Consider the following 20,879-nt stretch of genomic DNA (forward strand, 5'->3'; position numbering starts at 1 on the left):
GTTGTTGATAGACCTTTATTTTGTTTGTTTATATGCAGTGCTGAGAATCAAACTCAGTGCCTCACACATACCAGGCAAGTGCGCTACTGCTGAGCCTCAGCCCCAGCCCCAGTCATACAGCCTTTTTATCCCTTGTCTCTTGGTGTCTAATCTAGCATGATTTGGTGTTAATTTAATTAGCTACACCAATGAAGTCCCTAAATAAGGTCACATTCACAGGCTCCATGTAAATGTGAAGTTTTGGGGAACACTATAAAATGTTCAACCCAGTGCAACCACCAGGGACAAAGTCCACCCCTCTGGGCTGTGTTAATGACAATCATTAGCTTGTCTTCTCTGGAGCTGAGCTCTGTGCTTGCCTCTGTGTCCCCAGTGCTCAGGGAGAAGATGTTGACCTGGTCAACATCTGTAGAACTGAATTGTCTCTGAAAAGCTCCAACATGCATTTTGGAAAACCAAAATTTTATTTTCACTCACATTATGGCAAAGAAATGCCATTATTGTGTTTTTTCTGGTGCCAGAGACGGAGCCCATGGCCTTGTACATGCTAGACAAGTGCGCTACCACTGAGCTGCATCCCCTGCAAATGACACAAAATTTTTAAGTGATTTCTTATGTTCACTATTGTGGCACGTCTCTCTTATTCATTGGTGGCTTTCCCCCCTTATTTAGCAAAGAAAATGACCAAGTACGTGACAGAAAGTGGCACTCAGTAAATTTTTATTGAGTGAATACAACTAGATTTTAGGAGTCATTCAATCAAGTGCACTTCCACACAGAAGCAGAGGTTGTGGGGGGAGAGAGACAGGAAAGAGCACCCTGGATATCCCTGAAAGTTGTCCTCTGTGCTTAGGGGAAGAAACAGAACCAGACAAGGGGACAAGTCTTGCCCAAGGAGACCAGCACAGTGCCCAATGCAAGAACCCCAGGTTTTTGGTCATGCCCTTCTGCCCGCTCCCCAACAATGCCGCTCACCTATCCCGGTGGGTTGGCATTTTGGTTATGTGGGTAAGGACAAATGAAGGTCACAGTGTCCCATTTTTTCTCCCCCAAGACAAGTTCTGTATGTTAAAGGCCACAGGAAGGTGGGGGCTGTGGCTCAAGTGGTAGAGTGCTCGCCAGGCATGTGTGAGGCACTGGGTTCGATTCTCAGTGCTGCATAAAAATAAAATAAAGATATTGTGTCCACCTAAAACTAAAAAATAAATATTAAAAAAAAAAAAGGCCACAGGATGCTCTGATCACTAGATGTATGGGGGTGTTGTTTTTTTTTTTTTTAAGGTAACTGTGCTTACTCTTGTGACACAATTTCAACATAACCTTGCAGAGGAAGAAAAACAAAAAATAAAGAAAATACTACAGCCATTGTATTTCTGTTTTGCTCCCCAAATAAGGAAGTGCTTGGTTCTATCAACACTGGCTCTGGCCCCTCCTCCGCAGGTGGACAGAGGCACAGATTCCACTTCCCAGAAGATCTGCATCCTGGTCCCACTCTTGATCCAAATGAGCTGCCTGATCTTCCCCTCTCTGGGCCTCCGTTTCCCCCTCTGTAAAATGGGAAGAGTGTGGAAGGGATGATGGCGGAGGTCTATAAAGTCCCTTAAGGCCAGCTCCGGCATGCTGCTGTTCTCCTGCTGATCATGATGGGGGACTGACTGATGTTGTGGTGGGAATATGAGGTTAAAGGAATAAATCTATGAAATGGGCCCACTTTCCTGAGCCCACATGCTTTCTTTTCTAAAAAGCAATTTACCTACAGCCCAGCCTGGCTTAAGTTCACAGGAAACGTGGCAGTCCTCAGCAAATACTTGTTTCTTCTTAAAATGTGATTGTTTCATATGTTTAGTTGTAAATGGACACAATACCTTCAGTTTTGTATTTATTTTTATGTGGTGCTGAGGATCAAACTCAGTTCCTCATGTGTGAGGCAAGCTCTCTACCACTGAGCCATAACCTCAGTCCCAGTAAACAATCTCTTATCTGCAAGAGAAATTCAGGTCTGAAATGAGAAGAATATGAGTTACCCTGCTAAAGGCTGAGGGCAGGTTTATGACTCTTACACAGACCAGATCCCAGAACTCAAGAAGAAAAGGATAATCCCTCCAAACCATAAAATCTGTAAGAACACATTCCAGTTAGAACCAGTCAGCATGGACCGAAGTGACCTAGAATTGTCATATGGTGGGGAACTTGAAAGTCTGATGTCATCCTGCTGATAGTCAAAAGTCAAGGGGTGGACCTCAGTGCAATTCTCTAGAAACTTCCCTGGGGCCCCAATAAAACTGGCTGGCAGGAGGGGCATGTCATCCCTCTCCTCTCCAAGAGGACCCACTCTCTACCTTGAGAGTGTCCCCTTTCCCACTATCCTATCCCTTCTAATAGACTCTTGCGTGTTACTATGAGCAGCTTGTCTGAAATCTTTCTGGCCTGTTTATACAAGAATTGGGGTTCAAAGGAGGGCCTCTCTGCTGCCTCAGTTTCATGCAAGGCCCCAGCCCTATAACAATATGGGGACTGATTTGTCATATGGGACCAGGGACTTCTGACTTCCACGTGGGATCATGTGACTTCTGACTGGCCTACTTCCCACCTGACTGAGCATGTGTAACATGTGCCAACAGTAGAGGACCTAGGTGATCTCCCTGCCAGGCAAGGTTCATACAGAGCCTCCCAGGGTCACTGTCTTGGCTCTCACTTTGCTGAACCTGGTTTTCTACAGTGTAACTGATGGCAACCTGAACTCGGGTCATGTTTGGTTTTGCTTTTGCAGTGCTGAAGATTGAACCTAGGGTCTTGGACATGCTAGACAAGAACTCTACCACTGAGCTACACCCCAGCCGCGTTTTCATAGTTAAATGCTGAACTCTTTGAAATGCCTCAGAATTCCCAAAGCAAGCTAATTCAACAGCAAAATGATCACACCTGCTCCTTCTCCCTCAGTGCCCACTCTTCTCCCTCCTCACCCCTGATGAAGGTGTTGCAAGCAAGCTATGGCATACATAGACCAAACACATCTGTGTCTTTCCACAGTGTCAGAATTGTGGCAGTTTACTGAAAACCTGTGGGTCACCTGGTAGTCATAACCCAGACAAACACAAGTTCTTCTATTCCAGCCTTAATTTCTAGTATCTGTAACACTCAAGTCACACATCACTGTATGTGTGTGTGTTTACAGAAAGGCTAAGAAAGGGTTAAAGCAACCACAGCAGTTCAGGAAGCTGGAGAGCAGACACAAAAGCAAACTGTCACTGTGTGTTGTCAGAGAAGATTATGAATCAGCAGAAGAACTCTTTCAGGGCACAGAGCTGTCAAAGCACAGGAACTTATTCTAGTCTAGGCAAAGATCCAGAGGGAAGGCAGTTTCAGAGTGTCATCTTGGAGTGTCAGTTTGAGGCAGTGCCTGGTCATCCCAGGGAGAAGAAAACCCATCCTGCTAAAGCCCAAAGACAGAGATTTGAATTTTTATCACTGTGACGATTTTCCTGGGCAAAGCTCTTGAGGACTGATCATGTGATGGGGTCAGGGTGCTGCTCTATCCAGTCTCCTGGTACTCCTCCTTTTGTGGACCTTGAGCGAGGTCATTGTTGCATTCAGTGGTCTGTTTTTTTCCAATTCAAGTTTGATATGCCCATGCATCCTTGTGCTTCTGATTAATTCACTGAGTCCACAGGTGGTCATTTTCTTTAGCACACTGATTTACCAGCTGGCACTCTTAGGGCTCTTTGGTTGTGCTGGGATGACGGTGGTTGTTTACTTGTACAAACAAGGTGTAGAGTCATTCCACCTCAGCACTTAGGAGTAGTTGATGGCAAACTACTGCTCTACAAAATGGGGTAACTCAGGTTTAGGCATAGCCTGAAAACTATGGAGTAACTCTGGACAGGGCAGAGCCTGCTCTCCGCATAATGTTTCTTTCTATCATCCCTCTACTTCTTTTTTTTCTGCCGGGGCTGTTTCAATACCCCTCCAATCTGGTATGTTCTCAGGCTTCTCTTTGAAATACAGCTCAAAAGCCCCCTGTGGCTCCCATTTGCCCACTAAATAAAACTCAAGATCTAACTCCCCTACCCCTGCCAGATTACCGCAGCAAAGTGAATTATTCCCACTTTTCCCCTAAGATTCCCCAAACTCCATGATTTAACCTCGCAGTTAAACCCCCAGGGGGAAAGCTGTCATTCTTCCATCGCGGAGCGAGCTCAACACCGACCTGCTTGCGTCTTTCACCCTTTGACCGCCAGGGGGCGCTCGAGGAAGGGCGATCCGTGGAGGAAGCGGCTCAACAGCCCGTCTGGGTCGACCCGCCCCTTTTCCTTTCCGAGCCAATCGTTAGTCAGAGGGGTGGGGCCGTTCGTCAGCTTCTGCGCGTTCAGAGCGGACGGTAAGGGTGCAGAAGCAGCGATGCCGGAGGTGGCGGAGAAGTGGCGGTTCCGTGTCGCCGCACTGCTGCTGCTGCCGCTGCTACTGCTCGAAGTGGCCAAGTCGTCGCTCTGGGGTAGTGGGCGTCGCTATACCCCCGACTGGCGGAGCCTGGACTCCCGGCCGCTGCCGGTCTGGTTCGATGAGGCCAAGTTCGGGGTGTTTGTGCACTGGGGCGTGTACTCGGTGCCGGCCTGGGGCAGCGAGTGGTTCTGGTGGCACTGGCAGGGTGAGGGACTGCCCCAGTACCGGCGCTTCATGAACGAGAACTACCCGCCCGGCTTCAGCTACCCCGAGTTCGGACCGCAGTTCACAGCGCGCTTCTTCGAACCGGAAAAGTGGGCCGACCTCTTTATGGCCTCGGGGGCGAAGTGAGTGCCGGGCTGACCCGGGCAGCAGGAGGTGGCGGGTCGGGCCGCCTGCCCAGGGCCTGCCTGACCTTAGGGTACCTCCAGGTCTTGTGTTTTGGATGCAGAATTGAACGTGGCACACCTGATCTTAAGGAGAAGGTGCTTCTGGTTGAGGATTTAAAAATAAAAGATTTCAGGCCGGATGGTCTGGAAAGCTCTCTGTATCTACACCTGTATTATCCAAAGGGCGGTCGGTACCTAACGCCCCTTCCAGATCCCCTTCCAGATCCGTAAGACAACTGGGATTCTAAATCAGTGGTCTGGAGTCAGGTCCTAGTTCCATTGTGAACTTCAGCCTCCCTGCAGCCTCCTTGGATGGTGACAGAGGGAAACTGCACGGGTTGGTTTAATGTCTCTAAGGTGGAAAGAGAGGGAAGGGAGTCTGCTGCCCAGCTCCTGGGCGTGTAGTGTATTGGGGATGCTACATGGATTCTCCCTCTTCAGCTCTTCTCAGTACCTTGCTCATAGAAAATGCTCCAGAATGGTCTGAATTGTGTTGAAAACCTGTTGGAGCTTGCGGGGAGCTGGTTCAGAGAATTGGAAGTTTGGAGAGCCCCTATGTGGGAAAGGGGTGAAGGATCCATTTCTTTGTTGAAGGCAGGGCCATCCTGAAGAAGTAAGCCTTGAGGGCCCCTGAATGGACCCGGGCTAAGTCAGGAAGTGGCTTCCCTGCCTTCTGGAAATAGTTTCTGCTTTTGACAGCGGAGAAAGGGAAGTGGGTTGAATAGAGTAAGGCCAAAGCTTCGAGGTTCCCCTGTCCTGGCTTAGACCAATCTCCCCTCTTGAATCATCTGCCATGCTTCAGGTTTCTCTTTTTGATTTTCTTATACTAAAAGGAAATTACAATTGGCATTTAATGTTTCCAATTAAAGGTATGGGAATAAGACTTGAATAAGCAGAGCCAGTGTAATCTGTCTTCTGGCAGTGCTAGATACCCATAATTTACAACAACAACAATAAAATTAATATCTGGAGACAGCCTCTTTCCAAACCCCTTAGGATAAGGTGAGTAGCTCAGAGACAGAGGAAGGGGACTAATGTCCTAGACTGCAAACCTTAGGACTACAGGGTAAATACTTTCTCCACTGCATCAGGGGTCTGCAAACTGGCCAAACGGAATGGTCAGAGAATTGGAAGTTTGGAGAGCCCCTATGTGGGAAAGGGGTGAAGGATCCATTTCTTTGTTGAAGGCAGGGCCATCCTGAAGAAGTAATGCCTTTTTTTTGCAAAGGACTGTAATAGAAGAAGAGAAGAATGTGTACAGAGGAATGTGGCTCACGAGCCTAAAACACTATCTGGCCTACAAAATCCAGGAGTTCCAGTGATGCATCGTGTGATAGCGTTATCTATTTTTCTGCCATAAAAGTAAATGAAATACTGAGTCACTTGGTTATTTCAATACTTGCCCCTTTTCCATGGCCCTTTGGGTCTTTGTTACCTCTATACATAAGAAGTTCTATAGGCTTGCTAAAACATACAGCTTACATTTCTCCCATCTGCCATTGCCAATAGAGACCTTTCTCCTTTAGGGCAAAGGGTTAAATAAAGGTAATTGTTCATACCCAGAAGGGTTGAAGAATCTGAGAGCTGAGGTATACTTTTTTTTTTTTTTCTTACTCCTCTCCTCTCCTCTGGGCCTCCTCCTTGGCTGGAGACAAAGACTCTGATTTGCCAGCTGTGCTTCATTCCTGGAATAATACCCAAGGGTGTTGTGACTGCAGCAACATCCAGGTATCACTAATGTAGTCACCCATCCCAGTACGATTCCTGGGGTCAAGTTCTCCTGACCAGTTCAAAAGCCACAGGCAGGCTGGGCAAGTTCATGCTTGTGACCTGTTGGCCAATTCCTTTGCTCATTTGGTTTTGACATTCACAGGTATGTGGTCTTCACAACAAAACATCACGAAGGCTTCACAAACTGGCCAAGTCCTGTGTCTTGGAATTGGAACTCTAAGGACGTGGGGCCCCATCGTGATTTGGTTGGTGAGTTGGGAGCAGCTGTCCGGAGTAGGTGTGTGTCTATGGACAGCTACCCTGTTCATCTCTTTTCTTTCAGAGTTCTGTACCTAATATGCTCACGTGTATTCTAAGTTTGCACTTAACAAGGAGACTGAAGAGCTTCTAGCCTTTGAATTGTCAGTGTTTAAGTCTTAACGGTTTTCACGTGGCCACAGTGACACCTTTGGAGAAGTTCATGGAGGCTTCTGGTTGGGTGAAGCACACCCAGCGTAGACTACAGTGCTCCACCTGCATCCTGCAGAGGATCCCTCCTGGGAAGCCTTCCAGTGCAGGGCATTCACCAATGCCTGGTGGAGACCAGGGACTGGGCCTCTCATCTCTGTGTTCTCCTTAGCTATCAGCATAGAGCTTTACGCAGGAAGGGTTTGGATGATGGTAGGCCAAGTTTGGTACCGAGGTTAGCTAAAGCAGCAAATGTAATGATAGGAAGGACACACAGTTGATTCTAATTAATTTCCCTAATATTTGTCACTTAATAAGAAGTGGCTTCCCAAGATCAAAGAGATAGGGAGTGGCAGAGGTGGAATTTATTTTCTTGTTCTTGGGTGCTGGGGGTTGAACCCAGGGCCTCCTGTATGCTAAGCACGCAGTCTATCACTGAGCTATACCCCCAGCCCCGGAGTGGGGATTGGAACCCAGATATTTGCACTTTGTATCCTACAGTCCTGTACAGTGGAAAGGTGGTTTTATGCTGGGTTCAGCCTCAGCTGTGCTATGATTTGACAATGTGGTGTCCTGTTTGAGGGGTAGGCTTGCTATTGTGTATAAAGCATAGTGTGATTTGAATACATTTGAGCCTGTTCATTTATGCCCTGTAAGACAATCTCAAGGTACAATTTTTGAGAGTTGAGCTGGACACCACAAGGCTTGCAAAACCTAAAACATTTCCTAGACTTTAAGAGCAAGTTTGCCGATTCCTGTCAACTACTCATATTCAGTTCCTGATGCTATGCTTTAATCCTGATGTCAGTATTGATTAGATCTTAAATATTGATTTGATATGAACTTTGGAGACCAGGATTTTTATCTTCTATGTGCCATTTGGTCCCAAGTCACAAGATGACATCCTAACTTTAGTTCTTACCTGTGCATTACAGTCTTAACCTTTCTTCTCACTTGCAGCATCATAATGTTTTTGTAACACTACTTTTTTTTTTTTTTTTTTGTACTGGGGATTAAACCCAGGGCACTGAGCTACATTCCAGTCTCTCTCTCTCTCTTTTTTTTTTTTTGAGACAAGCTTTTGCTATACTTAGGGTCTTAGGCTAAGACCTTAGGTCTATACTTAGGCTAAGTTGCTGAGGCTGGCTTTGAACTTGGAATCCTCCTGCCTCAACCTCCCAAGTTCCTCGGACCATGATGGACCCATTCTTTTTTTTTTTTTTAATTGACCCATAATGTGCATCTTTATGGGTTTCAGTGTGATAATTTGATGTGTGTGTACAGTGTGTCATGATCACATCAGGGCAACTAGCATTCCCATCTCCTTAAATGTTTACCATTTCTTTGTGTTGGGAGTGTCACACTCCTCTTTTCTAGTTCTTTATAAAATATGTAATAAACTGTTGTGAACCGCAGGCATCCCTCTGTGCTGGGGAACACCAGAACTTCCTCCTCTTGGGTAGCTAGATGTTGGTACCTGTTACCCAGCCTCTCTTTTTCTCCCATCCCCATCCTTCCTAGCTTAGTACCCTCTCTTTCCTCTCTGCTATGAAACTCACTATTCATAAACCAAAACAAGCTTCATTCAGTGTGGGGTGAAGCTCGGTAGTAGAGCACTTGCCTAGCCTGTGTGAGGCTCTGGGTTCCATCCCTAGCACTGACAAAAAAGAAAAAAATACAACTAAGATATGAAAAATTGTGCTCTATATGTGTAATATGAATTGTAATGCATTCTCCTGTCATATATGACAAATTAGAAAAAAATTAAAAATATTTCTTATATATGGAAACAGATTATTCTAACCATATTTTATTTTGGGTATGTTAAGAACTATTAGTAAATCATAGATAAATAGAATAATAAACCTACATTCATACATTTCAACTATGTAGAAAATGTTGCAAATGATTATTTCAGAGTGATAGTATTTGGGGCATTTTGTTCTATATGCTTTTCTCTATTTTCCAATTTCTCGACAATATAGATATTTATGATTAATGATGAAAACTTTTTTTTTAATTGAACCCCAGGGTACTTAACCACTGAGCCACATCCCCAGCTCTCTTTTTTTTTTTTTTTTTTAATTTTTGAGATAGGGTCTCGCTAAGTTTCTTAGGGCCTTGCTAAGTTGCTGAGGCTGACTTTGAACTTGCAATCCTGCCTCAGTCTCCTGAGCTTCTGGGATTACAGGTGTGTGCCAGTGCCCCCGGCTTGAAAACATTTTTTTTTAAAAAGGAATATATGTTACTGAAATAATTGTCATAAAAATAGTTTAAATGACTTTTGATTGTGTGTGTGTGGTGCTGGGAATTGAACCCAGGACATTGGACTTTCTAAGCAAGTGCTTTACCACTGAGCTACATCCCTTGCCTTAAGTGACATTTTGGTGTTAAGGTATCTATGTGTAAAAGTAGTTATATTTATTATCAAAACAGTACATGGGGCTGGGGTTGTGGCTCAGTGGTAGAATGCTTGCTTAGCACATGTGAGGCACTAAAAATAAATAGGTAAGATAAAGATATTGTGTCCAACTACAACATCTGCAATAACAACAAAATAAATTAAAATTTAAAAAAAAAGTGCATGAGCTCCTGGGTTTGGTCCTTAGCATCCCCAAATGTACACTTGCGCGCGCGCATGCGCGCGCGCGCACACACACACACACATACACACACACAGTAACCAATATTTTTGCTTAAGTAGATGAGGAGAAATAATTTAAGGGCTGGGAATGCAGCCCCATGCTAGAACACTTGCTTACCCTGTGTGAGGCCCTGGGTTTGATCTCAGCCCTACAAAAAAGAAAAAGTGGGAGGGAAAGGGAAGAGAGAATTGAAGTAAATGGGTTTGGTCTCTCTCTCCTGCATGCCCTTAAGAGTGGATTTCACTGGGGCTGGGCCTGGGGCTCAATGGTGGAGCGCTTGCCTAACATGTGTTGAGGCACTGGGTTTGGTTCTCAGCACCACATATAAATAAATAAAGGTCCATTGACAACTAAAAAAATGTAAATACAAATTATTTGTCCTTTGCTTAATGACGGTTTCCATCTGCCTTTCTGTTTAAGGAACCTGCGCTACGGCCTCTACCACTCACTCTTAGAGTGGTTCCATCCACTCTACCAACTGGATAAGAAAAATGGCTTCAAAACTCAGAATTTTGTCAATGTAAAAACAACTCCAGAGCTGTACCACCTTGTTAACAGGTATGTTAACATACAGAAACAGAAATGATTTCAGCCTTGTGACTTTATCAATGAAATCAGAGCTCCTGTAGGAGGCTGTTAGAGGAGGAGGGAAGGCCAGGCCCAGTGGCCACTCAGAGGGCTGAGGCAGGAGGATCACAGGTTCGAGGTGAACCTCAGTAACTTAGTGAGACCCTGCTTCAAAGTAAAAAACAAAGGGCTGAGGATGTCGCTTCATTTTAGAGCCCTCCCAGGTTCAGTCCCCAATACTGCGAACATTTTTTAGAGAGGAGTGGGGGCAGGTATGAAAAAAATCTAGAAATTTTCAAATAATAAAAGTGGTGGCTGTGGTTGTATTATTAGGGCAAAATACACTTTCCTCCTACTTTTTGAAACTTCTGTAATGTGATTATATTGTCTTTATAAATTGAAACAATCTCCCAAAATCCAGAGTGGGAGTAAGTCAGGACTTGTCTTTCCTCCTTGCTTTCCGTTTTCATTACATTAAGGACCTTGGAGACGGGGTGAGTTGTCTAACAAATTGGGTATTATTGTCACTTAGAAGCCTTCAACAGATCACCCTGCTGGGTCTCAGATTCTCAGTAAGGTAGTGATAATAATTCCTTCTATGTAGGACTTAAGAATAATACATAGAATACATCCGTCACAGTGCCTGGGACTGAGTAAAGGTTACTGAGATCATCATTCTTTGTGCTGGCTGTGGTGGCACATACGTGTAATCCCAGCGATTTGGGAAGTGTAGGCAAGAGGATCACAAGTTCAAGACCAGTTTCAGCAACTTAGCAAAGTCCTGTCTCATAAATAAAATAAATAAAAAGGGGCTGGGAGTATAACTCCATGGTTAAGCACCCCTGAGTTCAATCCCCAGTACCCAAAAAAGAGAAAAGAAGAGAAAAAGGGCTGGGGGTTTAGCTCAGTGGTGGAGTGTCCTTGGTTTCAATCCCTAGTGCCACAAATACAAAAAAAAATTAAAAGTTGGGGCTATAACTCAGTGTAGAGTTCTTACCTAGTATGTGCAAGGCCTTGGCTTCAGTCTGAAGAACTGCAAATGAGAAGGAGGGAGAGAGAGGCCCCTTCCACTTCAGAATTTGCCACTAGTCTTCACCGTGTTTATTCCCAGTTGCCCTATTGTACCCGGGGCCATACCAGATGGTAGACCCTTGAACTTAAGGGGCAGCCCACTCTGCCTGAACTCTATTTCAGGACCATGACAATAACAACATGTCTTGGGTCCGATTCTACCCTGAGGACTTCTCTAAGGAAACAGTATCATTGTAGGAGGCCTAGAGAAGGCCTGTCCAGAGACAGATCTGGACATTACTAATCTTGTATGGCCTTGAATAAACTATGCAATTTTTCTAGAACTCAGATTTTTTATCTGTGAAATGGAGTTAATACACCACAGAGTCATGAGAACTAATAGAATTAGTGAGTATAAGCTGCCTAGTACAATTTTTTTTTTTTTTTTTTTTTTTGTACTGGGGATCGAACCCAGGGACACTATCATTGAGCTACATCCCTAGCCCTTTGTATTTTTTACTTTAAGACAGGGTCTCACTAAGGTGCTGAGGTTGGCCTCAAATTTTCAGTCCTCCTACCTCAGCCTCCAGAGTCGCTGGAATTACAGGTGTGCACCACCACACCCTTCTGTCAATACATCTTTTTTGGGGGTGGTTCCGGGAATTGGACTCAGGGGCACTCAACCACTGAGCCACATCCCCAGCCCTGCTTTGTATTTTATTCAGAGACAGGATCTCACTGAGTTTCTTAGTGCCTCGCTGTTGCTGAGGCTAGCTTTGAACCATGATCCTCTTGTCTCAGCCTCCTGAGTACTGCTGGGACTACAGGTGTGTGCCACCGTGCCTGGCTTCTCAATACATGTACCACTCTTTTTTTTTTTTTTTTTGGTACCAAGGATTGAACTCAGGGGCACTCAACCACTCAGCCACATCTCTGAACATTTTTGTATTTTGTTTAGAGACTGGGTCTTGCTGAATTGCTCAGGGCCTAGCTAAGTTGCTGAGGCTGGCTTTGAACTCACAATCCTCCTGCCTCAGCCTCCCAAAAGGCTGGGATTATAGGTGTGTGCCACTGCACCCAGCTGGAGCACCATTGTTAATTGGTTTTAGTTGCTGGAAGGAAACCAGATGGCATATTGCAACTCCTTTTTCTAGAAAAAGTTTGGGAGGAGACATACCAGAGAGCTCTTTGTTTAATCAGTGGTTATGATGACAAACTGATGTGTGGTCGCTGTCTCTTTAGTTTCTACATCATCCGCACAGCAGCACTTATATGGTACTTTCAGACTTTTAAAATATTTGTAACAAAGATCAGTCCACAAGATGGATGCACTCAGACAGTAACCTCTTCTTGGTCACATGTCTTCCAGCTACAAGCCTGACATCATCTGGTCAGATGGGGAGTGGGAGTCTCCCGATACTTACTGGAACGCCACTGGTTTTCTTTCTTGGCTCTACAATGATAGCCCCATCAAGGTAGGTGACTGCAGGACTTATTTATCTGTTAGGATAAAAGAAAACACAAGATCTGGAGCACTAACAGGAACAGCAGCAGCAACGACGAAGAGCTATACTGGCAGGGCTGGGCGCCTAACAGCTGTGAAACCTTCCTCCTTTACCCTCAAGTCCTGGAGAACAAGCCACCCTCTTCTCCTTGCATTCTTGGTTTTGATAACGTAGGTTTAAGTGGCATTTAATTCAGGTAGAATGGAAATAGCATATAGAGTTCTCAGGCCACTTACAGAGAAAAATAAACTTATCAAACAAATATTATAAATGAGAACAGCCCAAAATTAATATGTAACAAAAATTAAGCGATGAGAATAAAATGTGCATGTCTGTGGTCCCACCCACCCTACATCGGTTATGTAGTTTAATTCTCTAGGGGCAAGGTCCTTTCCCTCGTATTCAAACTTTGGTGGGTATACTGCCTACCCTGACTCGCTCCCCACAATCAACACTATTAGCCAGTGCATGATGGCTGCTCATTTATGGTTTATATTGTGGTGCTTTTACAAAGCAGCAGAAATCTCAATATTGATCATAGAAAATTCAATATTTCATATTCTAGATTTGTTGTAGATTTTTTTTTAAAAAATTTGAAATCTAAAACCAGTTTAAGTGTTGGGAATGTGACTAAGTGGTAAAGAGCTTGCCTAGCATGTTTGAGGCCCTGTGAGTTCAATTCCCAGAAACCACTGTAAAACAAAAACAAAAAACCAGCTTGGGGGCTTGTTTGTAGCTCAGTTGTAGCTGTAGTGAGTGCTTAGAATACACTAAGCCCTGGATTCAATTCCCAGCACCAAAAAATAAAAATAAAAGTTGAACTAAAATTCGTTAGTAGATTCATAAGCCTCTAAGGATCTTGTTGGGTAGCTATTACTAAACTTAGAATATGGGTACAAAGAAAAAGAAGAAAGAGACCCTGTGTGGTGAACAGAGAGATTACAGATGGTTTCCAGGGAGAATGTAGGGATTCCTAGGTGTGCAGTTCAACCCTAGGTAATTAACATAATTAACTGATATATGTCATAATTGTCCACATACCTGTCTCCTGTAAGTCTCTGCTTACTTTTTAAGGGCAACAACTGTATTTTAGTCACCTTAGATACCCCAGGACCTGCCACAGTTTGAGCCTTATACTAGTTGCTGAGTATATAGTTAATGAGTGGATGGCTACTGAACCAAGAATGGAGATGGTTTAAACCTCAGGTTTCTTTTCTTTTTTTTCCTTTTTTTAATTTTTCCTTCCAGGGTCCTGGGGATGGAACCCAGGGGCACTCTACCATTAAGCTATATCACCAGCCCTTTTTATTTTTATTTTCTTTTTAAGTTGCCCAGGCTGGCCTTGAACTTCGGACCCTCCTGCTTTAGCCTCCCAAGTAGCTGGGATTATAGGTGTGTACTACCATGCCCAGCCAACACCCCATTTTTCTCTGAAGTGGATTTTACATACACATTCAAGGTGTATACCCAAGAAGCCAGGTCATTTGCTATGTGGGGTTACCGTCAAGTTTCTGCAGTTCAGGAGCACAACAAAAAGAAAAAAGATTAAGCAAAGATGCAGGATTAGAAAAGGGAAGAAATATCAACTCAGGGCTGTTTTAAAAAAACCCATTGAGCCAGGCACAGTGGTACATGCCTATAATCCCAGCAGCTCAGGAGGATTGAAAGTTTGAGGCCTGCCTCAGCAATTTAGCAAAGCCCTAAGCAATTTAGCAAGATCCTGTCTCAAAATTTAAAAAAAAAAAAAAAAATTAAAAGAAGGGCTGGGGACATGGCTCAGTGGTTAAACACCCCTGGGTTTAATTCCTAATACCAAAAAAAAAAAAAGCATATCAAGACTCTGGGGTGCAGCTCAGTGGTAGAGCACTTGCCTGACATGTACAAGGTCCTGGGTTTGATCCCCAGCAGTGCTGGAAGAAAAAAAAAAAAAAAAACACAGTCAGGGAGACTGTCTTTTGGGCTGTCATAGAAACTCCACAGCAAACAGAACGTTTGGTGTGGACGTGTCTCTACCTATTTATACACCAGCTTTGCAGATATATGGGGCTGTAGATGGCTCCCTACTTCCTCAAGGATTGATTAGGAGCCAGCTTTATGGCACACAGTATGTGGAGCCCTGCAGTTTCAGAATTGTCGGTTTCTGCTCTTAAGGAACTGCAGTCTGAAGGGAGTGAGAGGATGCATTGTAGGGTGATCAGTAAGACAATAGAGGTGTGTCCTAAGTCCCCACAATCTGCCAGAAGCATGGGGTACCCAGTTAGACTGTGAGTATGAAGAAGTTCAAGGCTGTGTCTGTCCTTGAAGGACCGAGTATATAGACAGGGGTGCAGATCCTCTCAGGCTGAGAGGGAGGTAAAGGAGGCAGGAATGAGGGCTTCCTGAGTGACCATTCTGTGCCAGGGCCATGATGCTATCATTTTTATCCTTTTGAAAGTCCCCAGGAGGTAGGTAATTTTCCTTTGGTTGGTTTGTAGTCAGTTGAGTTTTGTTTTTTGTTCGTTCATTTGTTTTTACAGATAACTAGACTTACAAGGTAAAATCACCTGCCTGAGTTCCTCTGACTCACAGGTGGGACCCTCAGAGCCCCTGGTGAACTCACCCTTTGAGTTTTTGGTTTTGTTGTTGTTGGGTTTTTTCCTTGACCCTTTCAATTCTGAAGATGTCCAGATATTAATAATTGAGCATAGGACCTTGAATCAAACTAGCTACAAACAACAAATGTTTTCTTTTGCTTTGGTCCTCAACTAGCTTCATAGGAAGAATGTCCATAGTAATGTGATTGGCCTTAAAACAGGCAAGAAAGTAGAATTTTATTTTTATTGAATGTCCTTCTGCCAATTAAGAGGTGATAGTGTTATTAAAATACACTGCTATATATTAAATATCACAGTAAGATATTCTGTGTAGTGATTTCTCTTAATCAGCTAAATCTTGAAAGAAGAAAATGATTATTTGTTGGCTTTAGGGTTGTGTAATAGTAGGTGACCTGAGCTGGACTCAGATGCCTAATTCCTTGTCCCAGCTTTGGAAACTGCCCAGGGACAAGACCTCAGATGAGTCTTTCCTCTACATTCTTCCTCTTGTAAAGTGGCTGGTCCTCAAAGCAGCCTCTCCTGGCTCTGCTATCTATCATATGTCTCTGGACAGGGTCTCATCCTCAGCCTCTGGTGACATTTGGGGCTGACTATTCCTTTGTTTTGGGGGCTATCCTGTGCCCTACAGGGTGTGTCACAGCATCCTAGGCCTCTGCCCACCAGAAGGCAGCAGCACCACCCCAGGTGGGACAACCAAGAATGTCTCTGACCTTTCCCAGATGCCCTGCCAGGACTAACCCTAACCCTAACCCTAACAGATCTGTCCCTATTTGAGACCTTCTGCTTTAGGTTCACTGTTCCTACTTCCAAGTAGACTCTTATCCTATCAAACTGCGTCTTGAGGAGGAACCAGGTGGTGTTACTCCAATGACCCAGCCCTTCCTCCTTCAGGCTAAGGTGGTGGTAAATGATCGATGGGGTAGGAACACTTCCTGTCACCACGGAGGGTTCTACAACTGTCAAGATAAATTCCAGCCACAGAGCTTGCTGGACCACAAATGGGAGATGTGCACCAGCATCGACAAGAACTCCTGGGGCTATCGTCGGGACATGATCATGGCGGATATCTTGAGTGAATCTGAAATCATATGGGTAAGTGCCCTCCAAGTTATTTTTAACTATTTTCCTCAAGTGGGATGGAAGCATCTGGATAGAAGGGCAGGTTGATAGAACCCTCTAGAGCTACCGAACCCAGGAACCGAGACCTGTCCTAAGGAAATAATTGCAAATACCGAAGAAAGTTTTACATATAGAAATGTGCTCCCAGGATTATTTTTATTTAGTCATATGGGTGGTTTCAATTTCTTGCAGCCATAAAGAGATAATGAAGTAAATTTGACAATTTTTTAAACCAGTAAAATGTTGAACATAATAGCGGCTATTGCTCAGTTACTGAGTGAAAAATATCATGTATTGTAGCTGTACAGAAGGAACCACATGGGAGCTGAGTGCAGTGGCTCATGCCTGTAATCCCAGATACTCAGGAGGCTGAGGCAGGAGGTTTGCAAGTTTAAGGCCAATGTGGGCAACTTAATGAGATCCTGTCTCAAAATTAAAAGAGAGTAGAGTGCCTTTGGACTCAATCCCCAGTACCACAATCAATCAACCAATCAATAAAAATAGATGAAGCCAGGTGTGGTGATGCACACCTATAATCCCAGCAACTTGGGGGACTGAGGCAGGGGGATTGCAAGTTTAAGGCCAGCCTCAGCAATCTAGCAAGACCCTATCTCAAAAAGTGCTAGTGGGGGCTGGGGCTGTAGCTCAGTGGCAGAGCACTTGCCTCGCACCTGTGAGGCACTGGGTTCCATCCTCAGCACCACATAAAAATAGACAAATAAAATAAAGGCATGCTGACCATCTACAACCAAAACGAAAAAACTTTTTTAAATGTGCTAGGGATGTGACTCAGTGGTTAAGAAACTTTAGGTTCAATTCCCAGTACCAAAAAATAGAAAAGTCAAAAAATAAAGATAAGATTAACTGCACAGGAAAAAGACTGAAAGGAGATAGCCTAGGTAAGTGGTGTGGAGTCTTTGGAGGGCTGTAATGGATTCTTCTTTTTTTTTTTGGTATTAGGGATTGAACTCAGGGTCACTTAACCACTGAGCCACATTCCCAGCCCTATTTTGTCTTTTATTTAGAGACAGTATCCCACTGAGTTGCTATTGCTGAGGCTGGCTTTGAACTCTTACCTCAGCCTCCTGAGCCACAGGGATGACAGGTGTGCGCCACCACGCCTGGCTGGATTCTCCTTTTTAAAATATTGTGTATCCAACCCAAGTGTTTCTGTAACCTTGAAGGGCACTTGCTTGAGGTCAGAGTGAACACACACACACACAGGCCCCAGTGCAGGAGCCTCGCAGACTACCTCTCTTTACAGCAGTCCTTCCAAAGGGGCACCCTGTGGCCCACATGATGAATGTCCTGAAGTCCCTTGCATCTCTCCTAGCCCAGTGTCCACAGCAGCCATTCAGAATCTCTCCTGTCTGACCCCTGTATTCCCTGTCAGTCTGTCTGTCTTTCCACACTCCTGTGGATCCGGCCACTGCAGAGTGCTCTCCTCTCCTGCCCCACTCTCTCCTTGTGGTACTAGACCCAACCCTTCCCGCTGTGCCCGGCACCATGAGAAGCGCAGTCTCATGAGAAGAGCCTGTGACCTCGCCCTTGAATTCAGTTAACATGTTCTCCATCTTATAGCAGGATCTTTGTTTTCTCATGTGAGCCCATCCTGCTTCTATAACAACAAAAATATGAATGATTTTTAAATGTTCAGGGATATTTGCAAGGCAGGAAGGAGTGCCCTCGAGTCTTCTCTGGCTCGGTGTGTATTCTAAGCATTAAGCCAGGGTTTCACCATGTCCTTCTTTAGGAACTGGTTCAGACTGTGAGTTTGGGAGGCAACTATCTTCTCAACATCGCACCAACCAAAGATGGATTGATCGACCCCATCTTCCAAGAAAGGCTCCTTTCTGTTGGCAGGTGGATGAATGTCAACGGGGAGGCCATCTATTCCTCCAAACCTTGGCGGGTGCAATTCGAAAAGAACGCCTCTGTGTGGTAAGTCTCATCTTGTGATGTGCACAGGAACAGGGTATGGCCCAGTCCACGGTGACCTGCCAGGCTAGACGTGGTCTTGAGGAAACCAGCGGCTATTGAGCCGTACACTCTGTGACCCAGTTGGGTTATGTCTTAGTACCCCAGGATGGCGGGCTGGGAAGGCAGGCGGGGTCTGGCGGACAGGAAGGAGCCACAGTGCATTGGTCAGTTTGGTTGTGATTCTCACCCTGTGTGTTAGTCAGCTTTTTATTGCTCTGATCAGAATCTGACAGTAACAGCTTAGAGAAGGAAAAGTGTAGTTTGGCTCATGGTTTCAGAGTTTCAGTCCAGACCCAAAAGACGTGCCCCCAGGGACCTGTAGTTACCACCAGTAACTAATCCAGCTAATGGAGCACTCCACTGATTGGGTCACAGCTCTCATAATCTAATCATTCTACTGCTAAACATTCTTGCATTAACACAGGTTTTGGGGGACATCACATGTCTAGATCAGAAGACCCTGCCTTCTAAAATCGTACTAGTTGATGCTCATAGAACACCTACAATGCACAGGGCTCCATTCTAAATTGTTTCCATGCATACTTGGACTTCAGGAGCTAGTGATTTGATATTAGCCTTGGTGTTTTCAACTGCAAAAGGGAGTGATGATACTTACCTTTGTAGAGTTGTTTGAAGACTAGCTAGGTGTAAAGGTGCACACCTGTAATCTCAGAGATTCAGAGGCTGAGGCAGTAGGATTGCAAATTCGAGGCCAGCCTCAGCAACTTAACAAGGCCCTCAGCAACTTAGTGAGACCCTGTCTCAAAGGAAAAAATAAAAAGGGATGGGAATGTGATTCAGTGGTAAAGCACCCCTGGGTTCAATCCCTAGTACCAAAAACAAAAAAAAATTGTTTTTAAGACTAAATGAGCTAATATGTATAAAGCACCCAGCAAACTCTAAGTGTTCAAAAAAATATAACCTCTGATGTCGTATCCAAGAGCCAAAGAGCTTGGGTCTTCAGATCAGGGGAAACACACTATTCCTTCTTTTGGCTGAGTTTTTCTATTGAGTGATTTTCACCCTCTTCCCTAAACATAATGAAATCTCAGGACAACAAACTCATCTTCATTGCAAACCTTGCCCTTGCTCTATTCCCTATTTTCTCATGAATTTGGAGTGGAAAAAAAAAGATTTGAAAATAAATGGCTTCAATGTAAAACCACTAGTGTAAGAGATCAATAAAAATAAAACTCAAGGGCTGAGGTTGTGGCTCAGTGGTAGAGCATTCACCTAGCATTCATGAGGCACTGGGTTCGATCCTCAGCACCACATAAAATAAAATAAAATAAAATAAAGATATTGTATCCACTTAAAACTAATATATATATAAAACAATATAGTAGAGGGGGGGAAAGATATCAAAAGAGTTTTATAGACTGCTGCCTTCCTGTAGCCCTTAATTGGTTTTGCATTATTAGTGCTTCTTAGAAGGGAGAGCCAAGGTCTTGGATCTGGTAAGCAGTTGAAAGCAGAATTCATAAGATTATCCAGGTGATAAACAGGTATCTTTGACAATGATATCTCTTTTCTTCCCAGGTATACCTCACAAGAATTAGCTGTTTATGCCATTTTTTTACGTTGGCCAGAAAATGGAATCTTAAACATCATATCCCCCATAACTACACCAAATACAAAAGTAAGAGCCCACTCAGTCCTTTCTAAGATGCACCTTTTTCTAAAGAACCGGCAGGGCTTCTCCCCACCTCCTGTATTCTCCAGGTTCCTCCCGTATCCACGCCCGTCAGAGGTCTTCCCTGCCCCGAGCCAGCATGGCACTGCCGGCCACAGTCTGTGCGGGCAGGGGCATCACTGGGTTCCCCATTCCCTTTTGCTTCCTGCAGATCTCAATGCTCGGAATCCAGGGGGATCTGAAATGGGTTGAACGCCAGGACGAAGGTCTCCTCATCTCTCTGCCCCTGTTGCTGCCCTCTGCTCTCCCAGTGGGGTCTGCTTGGACTATAAAGCTGGTAGGAGTGGAATGACCGCAGGAGTTCAAGAGGCTGGGGACTCTGCCTGCTGTGTGCTGCTTTGATTTTCTTTTTTAATAGTACCATCATTATAATAAAGTAATTTCTTCCCTATCCAGAGATGGCTTTTCCAGAATGTTCTAATCCACGAAACTGATCACATTACACTGGTGATTAATAGATCAGAAATCCATTGCTAACATTTCGCTCTCTGGTCAGCAAAAGAAGGGACTGGACAGTTAAACCGAGTTCACCCACTCCTATATTTGGGGATTATCTACAGTGGAAATTTCCTTCCATTTTCGGTTTAACCTTCCACTTAGAATTTTACATAGAAAATAAGCTAAGCCACTTGCTGCCTGTGGGAGGAGGCAGGCAGGGTTTGGCAAGCTCAACTACCTGGTCTTTGGCCAGCATCAGGTGTCAGCAAACTGTTTCCCAAAAGGACAGGAGAGCCTGGAGGGGAAGGAAAGACTTGCCA

At 44.5% G+C, this 20,879-nt stretch overlaps 1 protein-coding gene across 1 annotated transcript; it reads left to right on the forward strand.

Annotated features, from left to right (window-relative positions):
* The first annotated feature begins 4,351 nt into the window (after window positions 1-4,351).
* On the forward strand, window positions 4,352-20,512 carry Fuca1 (alpha-L-fucosidase 1). Its single transcript, XM_046418753.2, has 8 exons — window positions 4,352-4,787; window positions 6,703-6,837; window positions 10,073-10,210; window positions 12,600-12,705; window positions 16,221-16,421; window positions 18,202-18,389; window positions 19,968-20,067; window positions 20,273-20,512. The coding sequence occupies exons 1-8, from the start codon at window positions 4,399-4,401 to the stop codon at window positions 20,411-20,413; spliced, it is 1,398 nt and encodes a 465-aa protein (XP_046274709.1). The 5' UTR covers window positions 4,352-4,398; the 3' UTR covers window positions 20,414-20,512.
* The last annotated feature ends 367 nt before the right edge of the window (window positions 20,513-20,879 follow it).

This window comes from Marmota monax, unplaced genomic scaffold, assembly GCF_021218885.2.
Source record: "Marmota monax isolate L192 unplaced genomic scaffold, Marmota_monax_Labrador192_F-V1.1 WCK01_AAM20220418_F8-fsc00008, whole genome shotgun sequence".
Taxonomy (NCBI): domain Eukaryota; kingdom Metazoa; phylum Chordata; class Mammalia; order Rodentia; family Sciuridae; genus Marmota; species Marmota monax.

Excerpts from the sequence above, each read along its gene's own strand:
- Fuca1 (XM_046418753.2), top strand. The coding sequence starts at position 4,399 with ATGCCGGAGGTGGCGGAGAAGTGGCGGTTCCGTGTCGCCGCACTGCTG. Across the intron at positions 4,788-6,702 it reads TTTATGGCCTCGGGGGCGAA|GTATGTGGTCTTCACAACAA; the intron begins GTGAGTGCCGGG and ends TGACATTCACAG. Across the intron at positions 12,706-16,220 it reads ACAATGATAGCCCCATCAAG|GCTAAGGTGGTGGTAAATGA; the intron begins GTAGGTGACTGC and ends TTCCTCCTTCAG.